The following is an 11,214-nucleotide window of genomic DNA, read 5'->3' as shown; positions in this document are numbered from 1 at the left end:
TAACCGCAGCGCTATAATGTGAGTAATAATAAAGGATAATAAAGGACCTTCGTAAAAAACGCCAGTTAAAAGTTCTTCCAGGACAATAAACTATTCATGTCTGGCTTTTCACAGCTGCGTGTTTTGTATTTGAAAATGGACGTGAGTCCCAAGAGACCTTGGAGCCCTACTCGTCATATTAAACAGCAAACATACAGTATGTTCTTGCTTTTTAATCCCATGATTAAAATGCTTCCTTGGATCATTGGAGAAGATGTTTCTCCTAAAACGCATCATGCTTCACATCCCAAAACTGTTTATCGGTTGATTTGAACACTTCATCTCACCTTAGATGAGAGCTCCTGTTCTCACACAAGGTCAAAGGGTCACTCCTCTTCAGCAGAGCCCTCGAGGAGGAAGCGTAGGTCAGCACAATGCAGAGAGATCGTGAAGAGAGACAGAGTGCAGACTGACGGAGCCTGAAGGTTCTGTATCAGAGTCGTGTTGATTTTAGCAGCCTCATGTGAAACAACAAGGGTTTATGGATAGAGACAGCTGGAGGGAGGTGCTATGAAAGTGTTAGGCTCCTCAAAGGCCATGTGATGAAGAGTTCATGACTTTAACTCTTAACTTCTTATTTGGAAAGAAAAGTTAACATAAAGTGAAAAGTGGTTAAAAATGATGTGTATGGGCCCATCTTTTTATTTCACGATGTTAAAACTGTATTAAAGCAACACAATTAAACATTTTGGGCCACGCGGTGACATAGTGGCTAGCAATGTTGCAGCAAAAAGACCCGTGTTTGTGACTCGGCCCTGACAAAGGCCTTTCTGCATGGAATTTGCATGTTCTCCCCGTGTGTGTGTGTGTGTGTGTGCTGGTTTTCTCCAGGTTTTCTCCACCTCTCGTGCCGTATAAACTGGGATTGGCTCCAGCAACCCTCACTTGGAGTATTAAGTGGGAGACCTTGAATGAATGAATTAATGAAAACAAGTGGTTGTAAAGTCAGAGTCAGTTGAGCCGTTTCATGTACAGAAATCGAAAAACTATTAGATATTAAGTATTAGGTCTTTTTTTTTGTAGCATATTCTTTTAACTTGTTAAAATGAACTTGTTGGGTCAGACTCTGGCAGTTTGAGTCACTGACTATCACTTAGTGAAGACTGTACCAGGTCACCACACATACATTGCTCTAAAACAGGCATTCAGGATGCAAGGGAGCTCCATTCTACCCTGATCCATTTTAAAGTATAATTATATATGTCTATATCTATATATATAGATATAGACATATATCTCTATATATGTCTATATATATATAGATATATATATATCATTGATTATTGTGTAAGGTACAATCATATGGTTTTCAAAGCCGGAGAACAAGACTTTTATGGACTTTATGGTATGTAAACGGAGAGGAACAACATATTTTTGGCTAAGTGAAGGCCACTGTAGGTGCTGACGTGCTTAGAAAAGGAAAAGGTGAGCGGAGGACTCCTTCTTTTGTTGCAATTGGGCCGTCTCACCATTAGATGTCACTAAATCTTACACAGTGGACCTCTGAGTAAAATATTACAAGTTACGGTTCATTTTGCTGAATCTTTTCTAACCATCTAACACCCATTTTTTGATTCATCTGAATTCCCATCGCAATAAACACCAACAACATATCGTCAACATGTTTACTGTTACATCAGAGAGAACATGATCATATTTGTGAAAAGTACATGACAAATCCCCTCTTGTAAAAACATTTCGGACTTATTTGGTACCATAAAGACTGACTGTGGCACTATTGCCATACAATGACTACTTAGTATCTCACTTTGGGTTTAGTCATAAGCATATTTTGGAAATAAATGCACACAAAGACAGCGTCCATATTTTTTAGGAATAATTTATTGCCAGTAGGAAAGCATGAGCTTGTGGCAGTATTCAATAAAAACCTTAAACAAGACCATAGCATTGCTCACACACACGGACACCTGAAAAAGTCACGTGTCCATGGATTAACTCTGCACTATAAATATATTGGGTCCCATTTTCTTGGTGGAAAAATAAAGAGGTTCCAAAGTCAAAATTTACAAACAAACATAAAAAATAAAACAACAAACACAATAATATGCAGTCGTTCACTGAAGACCCTTTTTTCTTCTTTTTTTTTTGTGAATGAGCAGGAGACGATAAACTTTTACGCCGAGTACGCTGTGTGCGGGGAAAGCCACGCTCTTCTCTCTGTTTTTTGATTTTTTTTTTAACATTTCATTGATTTTTTTGTGAATGTAAGCACAGTAAGGCCGATAATGTCACACCATTTAACTTTCTTTTCTTTTTTTTGAAAATAAAAGCATAGAATATCTACAAAACCTATTAAACTTTGAAATCAAAACTGTACATTTAAATTTACAATGACAACGAGGACTTGTATAAAAACATTTTGCTTGGTTTTTATTCATAGAAACAAAGATATTGTGGTGAAATACTCTTTTTTTCTTCTCATGATGTTTTTTTTTCTGTTTTTCTCTTGTACATTGAAATGATCCTTCAGACAATCTACTTCCTGTGTGAGATGACAGTCACTTAAAGCAGCAGCACCACCAGCTGGGAGGCTCAGGAGTTGCGCTGAGGAGATGCAAAGATGCTACAGAGTCTCTTCTGTAATATCTTCAGATTTTCTCAGTCGACCGGCCTTCACCGTCAGTGTGTTTTCACTCAATTCACTGCATGCGTACGCGTTGTGTTCAGTGTGTCCACATACTGTGCGCATTCCGTGTGTGAGGGCGCTACCAGAAGGTGTAGCTGTGGTTTCAGGCACTTTTGTTTGGATCCAGTGTCAGACTTCAGTGTGCTGCTGGGAGTCCAGCGCTGGGATGGCCAGCCGCTCAAAGTGGCCCTCGTCGCCGCTTTCGTAGTCGCTTATCATCGCCTCGGACTCCTCGCAGCACGCTGACATGTCCGAGCAAGAGGCTGTGGACGTGTACAGAGACAGGGACATGTTGTCCAGAGCTGAAGAGTCAAAGTCCAGACTACAACCCAAAGCGTAGCCTCCTCTGTAGCCACCGGTGCCCAGGGTAGACGCTGGGGTGGTGTTGGCTGAGGTGGAGGTCGCCCCTTGGCCTTCGGTTTCACCGCCGTCACTTGGGTAGGAGTGCTGCGGCAGGTACTGGTTAAGGCTGTAGAGCTGGGGCAGGGCCGGGCGCTGTCGGACCCTGCCCGAGCCGCCTGGGCTAGACGGGGTTGGGTCTAAGTCTCTGCCCTGGGGCCGCAGTGTGTCGCAGCGGTCGGCATACTCTGGCAGAGGCGGTGGCGGCAGGTCGTCATTGGCAGTGAAATCCTCTGGAGGCGGAGGGAAATCGCTCTCAATGTCGAAGCCGCCGGGATAGTAGTCGGTGTCGATGGCACTCGGGTCACTGTACAGAGGGGCAGGCGACTCCACAACCTCATACTGTGGAAACTCCTGGATTCCAGGAAGCTGAACACTTGGCATCCAATCAGACGTGTCCCAGTGATATCCTGTTGGAGAAGAACCAAAGCAGACGTTAGCGTCACATCCGGTCATCGGTGCTGACCAAGTGTCATAATGTTAATGTTAAAGGCCCACACCATGCAACAGGAACACAGCACAATGTCACACCAACACCACAGGTCTGGGATCATTTATATTGTCTTAAAAACTATGTTCAGTTCGACAGAGCGTCGCCCTCTGCATCCCATTATTGTTTTAAAACTTAACCATAAGACTTTAAATCAAATCTATCATTATTATGCATCACCTACATATTATGACTACTGGAGATTCACTAATTCACTATTCTTCCCTCCACCACTTCAAATATAAATAAAAAACACAAAAGTAAAACAATAAATTCCAGTATTTTAAAAAGGTTTCTAGAAACAATCTTAACCGCACTAACACAGACCCACAAGTGAATATTTTCAGTTAGTTATTTAACAAAATTGTCGTCACACAACACAATGTTATCATCACACCAAAGGCACGCATGCAAATGTTTTTGGGGGTAATAATAAATCTTACAGAAGGAAGCTGTAACGACTTATGGGACCACTGTTGCATAAAGTGCTCAGTGTCGCAGCAGCTTTGGCTCACTGAGGAGGTCTATAACCTGCACGTCATTAAGCTCTGGGGGAGTTAGTGATTAAGAGTTAGAGGGTGGGAGTCGGGGGAACACCAGTGTATGTCAGTCAAACAAAGATGAATAAAACAGTCACCTCTTGGGTTCTTGAGATCATGAGCCAAAAAAGACTCTTTACATGAGGCAAGAAGGAGAAGAAAGGGAGAGAGAACAAGTCACATTAGAACCTGAGAGAAGGGAACAATGGTCTGAGAGGCACACATGAAATGAGGGGGATGAAACACTAAAAAAAAGACAAAATGATAAAGGTACAGAGAGAGTGGCTGTGTTAATTAATGAAAAGCAAGGTTTGCCATTTTCTTAAACTGACTTCTCGAGTTGCGTAATCATCGGTTGACAAAGATCAGTGTTGAGGCTCGAGGGCGACACTTGTGTGCCCGTTTCATTTCTTGTTTAATTTAATAACACATTGGTACAATTTTTAATTCGCAGGTTGATATGTAAGGGCTCACATGGAGGTTGGACTGGGGGGTTCGTCAGTGTAAGATAATGGCAGCTCTGCGACCAACAATTCACATCCCAACACCAAGGACACAGACTACCGGCAGACGGAAGCAATAAAAGAGTACCTTCTCCTTCCACCGTGTCAATAACACAGTTGACAAGGTGGATTACTGTCACTATGGAGGCTTGTGAGAGGTAAGGGGAGGGGAGAGTGGGTGGAAGAGACCAAGCATTAGTTCAAAATGCTTTAAGAATAATAATAATAATAATAATAATAATAATAATAGAAAAAAGGAAAATAAAAACACGGAGTGGAGTGCATGGTGGTGGGAATATGACGAGAGACACTTCAGACAAACTCTGCTGTCCAAGTTGCCAGACACACATTGGCATTAAATGTGCGGGGGTTTTCATGGCTGGGCACAACACAATGGTGGAAGTCTGTTTTTGTTGTGCAATAATACAAACACACAACTACAACATACTGGATGCTACGAGGTGCCACTGACAGGACAGATGGAAGAATCAGTGAAATTCCCTGGAGATTTACGACAAAGTTCCAACCGTCAACACAGAGAAAAGCCTGTGTGAGTGTAACGGACATAAACAATTACCCGTTCAGAACATTTCTAATTCATTTTAAGGGTTCTTTTAGGGTTTTCTTTCGAGGGTGCTGGTGCAGGATTTGATGACTTATGAGCGGCACAACCCCACATCATGGCATCCCAGTGATGACGCACGGAGATGAGAACACGGGAGAGGAAAATGGGGGGGAACATAACAACACGTGTGTATATACCCGTGCGATGTGCTCTCGGATGTTTTCTTTAAACATCTGTTTGTGGCTATGGCGTGAAGAAAAAGAACAGAGAACACACAAAACAAATAAAAACATGTTTGTAAATTAAAAAAAAAACAAAAAACAAAACAACAACACAGATGTCTGTCCAAGCTATTTTATGTGAGTAAGTCATCAAACAGTGACACCAGCTGAATGGAGAGTGGAGTCTGAATGTTCGTTTATAATCCCAGGAGAATTACACGGTACATGTGGTCGATTGCTTCCGTCTGTACAGACAAGTGACTGGGGGACTTACAGGCTGGACCCTCCCTATTTAAAACCTTGTTCTGGACCTGTGGACTGATTTGATCCATATGGGAGCTGAAGCCCCGCAGCAAAAAGAAAGAGAGAAGAACATGTGACCCAGAGTAACCATTCTGAGCATGCAAAGACGGGAGTTTTAGCGTTGGAATCAACATTTCTCATCGAAGGAGGTAAGTGCAGAACAAAGAAGAAGAAAAAAAAACAGTGGTAAGTCACCACATGCAATAATGACAAGTTCTACGTGTACTTTAAAAACTATGCAGTTATTAATGTTTTTCATTCAAGGGAATGGAGTGGCCATGCTGAATGGCAGCTTACCGTTGTCATCGCAGGACTCTGACTGGAAGGAGCTGAGAGACTGCACCTCAGACATGCTGCCCCTGGTGTTATAGGGGTGACAGGCACTGTCCTCCACAGGCTTCTTGCACGGGTCTAAGTCTACCACTTTAGCTGGTAAAGGAAACACAGATGAAGTTTAATTGTTAAATGAAATGTCCTGGAGCACATAAACACGGCTACAGACTTATTGTTTTGAATCGTGTGAAGTTTCTGTTTGGCAATTTTATGGTTCAGCAAAAACAAAATAGATCAAATCAGACCGGCAGTGTTGTGGTAATTACTCAGAGGTCCACAGGGGGCAATAGAGGTCCCGCACTGGAATTTAAATGGAACAGATGAGCCGAAGTACAACCACAGCCATTCTCGGAAATGCACTCGGGCAGTGCTTCATTTTCAGGGTGTATGGTTTCTCAAGAATGTCCTACCATTTACCGTTTCCTGGAGGCTAACTGCATATTTCTGCAAGTATTATCACGACATGGTTCAGCTGAAAGTAATCATTCTGAACTGTCCTCCGGTGTCAGGGATCACTTATCTTAAAATATGTGCATCAACAAAAGCATGAATGAATTGCAGGGTCAGAACAAAAGGTTATGTGGAACTAAGTCTTTTCCTCCTAACTGTCGCCCAGCAATGACACACGGGAGAAATAAAACACGGAAGCAAAACTTACTGTCATAATCATAGTCCCAGTTCGGCTTCTGGATGGAGTCGCTGTCTGAGACTGAGTTGGAGGGAGGGGGTGGCGGCAGATTGGGTGCCACGCTGCACACGGCCACCGTCTTGCGGTGACCGTGCACGGAGTCTGGGTTGAAGGTGGTGAACTCTGGGTGCTCCGGGATGGCCGAGCCCTCAAATGAGTTCCTGTCCAGGTTGTTCCGCGAGTCACTTGGAATGCTGGGAGTGTAGGAGATGGGCCGCACGGGGACCTGAGGCGGGATGTCAGAGTAGATGTTCTTGTTGAGTTTGGCGTCAAAGTACGGCCTCTGGAGGAAGGAGTGGGGCACGCCTGAACTTCCCAGATGCTTGTCGTCGCTGCCGGTCTTCGACCTGCGGCGACAGGCCTTTTTGCGGATGATGATGAAGAGGAGGACCAGGATGAAGATGCTCGAGACGAACACCACGATGCCAATCACTTCCTCCAGGCCGATGTTCCAAGAGGTGGAGACAAATTCATTGCGGACCTCGGTGCGGAGTTCACATATCTGCCCAGAGAAACCCACTGAGCAGTTACACTTGTAGGAGCCATATGTGTTCTGGCACTGGCCCGCGTTGGTGCAAGGGTTGTTGATGCACTCATCAATGTCACTCAGGCACCTGGAGAGTATATGAGGTTCACATGAGCAATGTCGGAAGGTGAAATACTGCTTGTTACAAACTACTTAAGTTACAAATGTTAAATCTCACGTTGAGTTTAGAAATTTGAACTGAAAACTGACGAACCTGTCGCCCTGGAACCCTGCCTCGCACTCACACACTGGACCATCCAGACTGTCAATACACTTCCCACTGTTTTTACAGGGGTTGTCTCTGCAGTATGGACCCAACTGGCACCTGAATTCAAAACAAGTTTTCGTCAGTAACCTCAAGAGAATGTGAAATGTTCCCCCTTGACAACTAAGACCAAACAGGATACATTTGTAATACCTCTGTCCAGAGTACTGCCCTCTGCACTGGCAATAGAAGTCATCAGCACGAGGGACACAGGTGCCTCCGTACAGGCAGGGGTTGGAAGCGCAAGGGCTTATGCCAACCTCACAGTGGGTGCCCATGAATGAGGCGGGGCACTTACAGAAATAACCTGCGGGATCACAAAGAAAACCTAGTTCTGAATATGTGTCCATTTCTGTGTTGGTTAAAGCAATCTAAGGTAATTGAATATATTGAGATCAGAGGACATCAAAAAGACAGTGACTTTATATTTTCTTCCTCTGTAATTTCTGTACAGGGAGGCAGATGTTTGGACTTTGCTGTTGTTATTTTCACATCATGAAGATGTTTTAGAAAAACACCGGGGATGTGAGAGGGATTGTGCCTTCTGGTTTTTAATGCTAAAGGAATGAGTTAAGGAACACAGTCACAGAAAAGAAACTATTGCTGATTTCCAGTTCGAGGCAGTGATAAAGGGGAGTTAGAACTCAAAATGTCTCTTAATCTCCTCCAGAACAGCAGTACAGAATACAAAATGAGAAACTGGAAATTCAAGTTAAGCAGCTTTAAGATAAATCTGAGTGCAATGAGCTGAGCAGGACATTATGTACCTCCATTAGGCAGCGAGGTGCAGCTCCCTCCGTTGGTGCAGGGATTGCTGGAACAACTCTCAGCAGGTGCAAGTGCACAGCCTGGGGCCACATCCATGATGTCCTCCAGCACAGCGTGGGCGCGGTGGGCTTTGGTGTTGAGAGGCAGCTCCTGGCCGTTCAGGGTGATGGCCTCCATGCAGCCACGGAACCCGTTGGTGACAGGCAGGCTGCGACCGTGGCGGGGGGAGGCATGCTGGCGTACGTGACCGCCAAAGTAAATGCTGTTGTCGAGGTTGAGGGTACGCAGGGTCCCCGGGGCCGTGCCTGAGGCGGCATGCACTCGGTCCAATACCAGCTTAGCGTAGTTACCGTCTACTTCCAGTGAAACTGTGTGCCACTCCCCGTCGTTAACCTGAGCGCTGTGGACTGACACCAGGCCAGGGCCACTGCCACAATCAAACTTGTACTGCAGGCGGCCGTTCACAATCTATTTTAAAACACGGCAAGAACACAGTAGATCAGACTTGATTAACATTTCACTGGACAGTGGTTTGAATGTAACAGGCATTTGTTTATATTTACAAGTTTAATTCATTCTTAATCAAACCATTAAATATCTGGTAGAAATCAGTCGTGGCACAAAGAAAATGAAAACAGGAACTTAATACAACCATATACCTTCTGTTCACACCTCTGAAATAAACAGACACACTCTAGATTTAAAAGCCTTATATGGCATCTGATAAAGTCTGATAAACAGGAAAAAAAAGCCTGTGAGCCAGCCAGGTTTCAGGTCTACAGTAAAGTCTGGCATGCAGACTGCTGTACCAGACAGACTCTAAAAGGAATCTGTGGAAAACTGCTTACTGCTTTCCTCCCAGTACCAAAATAGCTCTCGTGTGTGATTTTGTCAACCCACCACCACATTCCCATAGTCCCTCAAGTGAAAGAAGGTTAAAAATGGCTTTCTGAGCCGCATAGTTTGAATTTACACGTGGGTGGTTGTTCTCAGGGGAAGGCTGATGTGTGTGTTTAGTAAACTATTGTAATAGGGAAATTTGTATTCATAAATAAATACACAACGACACGCAGAGAGATGTCCACAATAGACCGTCATAGACAATAGACCCAATAGACCACACACACTCACCTCAAGGACGCTGTAGTCTGTTCCTTTGGCGTACATGACAGTAGCGTGGCTGGAGAAGGTCCTGAGCCTCAGAGACAGTTTCATCAGCTCCTTGTTCTCGGTCTCCATCAGATGATACTTCACATAGCCGCTGCCACTGAACATCAGCGAGTGGCCATCTGATATGAAATGAAAGAATTTTATTAAAAAAAAACAAAAAAGGACAAGGATATTTGGGGGGAAGCATATGAAAGAGGGAGGAGGTCTTACCAGAGCATTGGCTCTTTTTGCCCTCAGGACACACACAACTGTACATGGTGGCTCTAGGATCTGCCACACACTCCATACCCTCAGGACAGGGGTTGTTCTCACACAGGTTGTTCAGTACAGGACATTTGCCACCTAAATACCAGAGAACAAACATTCAGAATTGAGTCTAAACACACATTAAATGTGAAAATATATGAGTATATGGAGGTGTAATCAGTGTACCGTCACACTGGCAGGTTGCAGTTCTCTGGTGTCGTGGGGTGACGAAGCTGAGGCGAGCTGTGCTGTAAGTGGACATGGTGGACTTATCCAGGGAGATGACCTCATTGCAGAAGCGAAGAGGGCAGTCCAGCCCCGCACACAGCTTCTGCACCACCCGTATGATCCGAACCCCGGTCATCTCCTCAATGACGGCTGTAGACGAGTTCAGCTTACGGAACACGACCTGAGGACAAAATAGCACAATATTGATCAATGAGCTAGCCAGAGGAAGCATTAAAAGTGCAAGTCTCCACCACGGTGTCAATACACTCACCACTTTTGCAAGGTTAGCAATTGTTTTTGAACAATTCTAAACTGGTGCTTTCAGATCACAACCAAAAAAAACGTTACCCTAAGTGTGTACTTTCCATTTCAGTTCTCAGACGGACAGACAAGCAAGGCCAAAACCACAGCCTCTTTGCCGGAGGTAATTAACAGGAAATGAATCTGCAGTTATTCTGATATTTAATGGTTGAGCTTATTTAAAAAGAGAAAAATGCCCGTCAATCTGAGATAAGCTGACAGATACAGAATTTGTTTAAAAAAGTTGCACACTACAGTTTGAAATAATCTGCATTCATCTTACTTCAAAGTTTTTACAATAATTACAATTATAAAATGCTTAACTAACTAATTATTAAGCACTTTAAGACAAAATGAGTCTTACCTCCTGGGACTGATAGGGGCTTCCAGATCTCTCCAGAGTCAGCAGCACGTCCAGATCTTGCCCTGATGGCTGCAGGCTCACTAACTGTACCTCACTCCTTCTCACACCAGCAATGTTCCTCAATGCTCGCTGGAAATTGCGCCAGTAGTCTCCAATAAACTCCTCGGGAGCAATATTTGCAAAGCGCACAGCAATAGAGTTGTCGAGGGCCTGCGAAGCGACTTGGCGAACATGCACGGTGACATCAGCAGCTGTGGTGAAGCGCCCGTCTGTCACTGTCACATTGAGAGAGTAATGACCCACATCTAGTGGCCTAAGGGCGATCACTTTACCATCAGAGGCAGAAACTGAAAACAAAGCACCACTCTCGTCTGTGGATGAGGAGGAGGAGGAGGAAGAGGGGGCGAGGCTGTAGGTGAGCGTGTCGTAGATGTCCTGGTCAGTGGCGTGGATCTTGCCCAGGACACCACCTGAGTACTCATCACCAGCTGTGGAGATGAAAATGTCCAGAGGAAGAATGGCAGGAGGGTAAATGCTCTCCTCAATAATGCGTACGCTGATGAAGGCGGTGGAGCGGAGTGGAGGTTTGCCGCTGTCTGACACCTAATATGAGAAAGAAA

General features: G+C 44.5%; 1 protein-coding gene across 12 annotated transcripts in view; it reads right to left on the bottom strand.

Moving 5' to 3' along the window:
- Positions 1–1,863: 1,863 nt before the first annotated feature.
- The window catches only part of fat1a (FAT atypical cadherin 1a), a 65,159-nt gene continuing 55,808 nt past the window's right edge, over positions 1,864–11,214 (bottom strand). For 3 of the 12 annotated variants that reach the window (XM_044029226.1, XM_044029228.1, XM_044029229.1), the window contains 11 exons: positions 10,595–11,197; positions 9,889–10,111; positions 9,667–9,798; positions 9,418–9,575; positions 8,286–8,754; positions 7,672–7,825; positions 7,468–7,578; positions 6,698–7,341; positions 6,004–6,135; positions 4,213–4,248; positions 1,864–3,495 (listed from right to left, as the gene is read on the bottom strand). In XM_044029226.1, coding sequence (XP_043885161.1) covers positions 2,816–3,495; positions 4,213–4,248; positions 6,004–6,135; positions 6,698–7,341; positions 7,468–7,578; positions 7,672–7,825; positions 8,286–8,754; positions 9,418–9,575; positions 9,667–9,798; positions 9,889–10,111; positions 10,595–11,197 — 3,342 coding nt within the window. In that variant the 3' untranslated portion in view covers positions 1,864–2,815. The other 9 variants (XM_044029227.1, XM_044029230.1, XR_006360620.1 and 6 more) reach the window with 8 other exon arrangements.

Source organism: Solea senegalensis, linkage group LG6, assembly GCF_019176455.1.
Source record: "Solea senegalensis isolate Sse05_10M linkage group LG6, IFAPA_SoseM_1, whole genome shotgun sequence".
Classification (NCBI taxonomy): Eukaryota; Metazoa; Chordata; class Actinopteri; order Pleuronectiformes; family Soleidae; genus Solea; species Solea senegalensis.
Note: the sequence above shows the minus strand (reverse complement) of the source record. Positions and strands in the feature narration are given on the sequence as shown.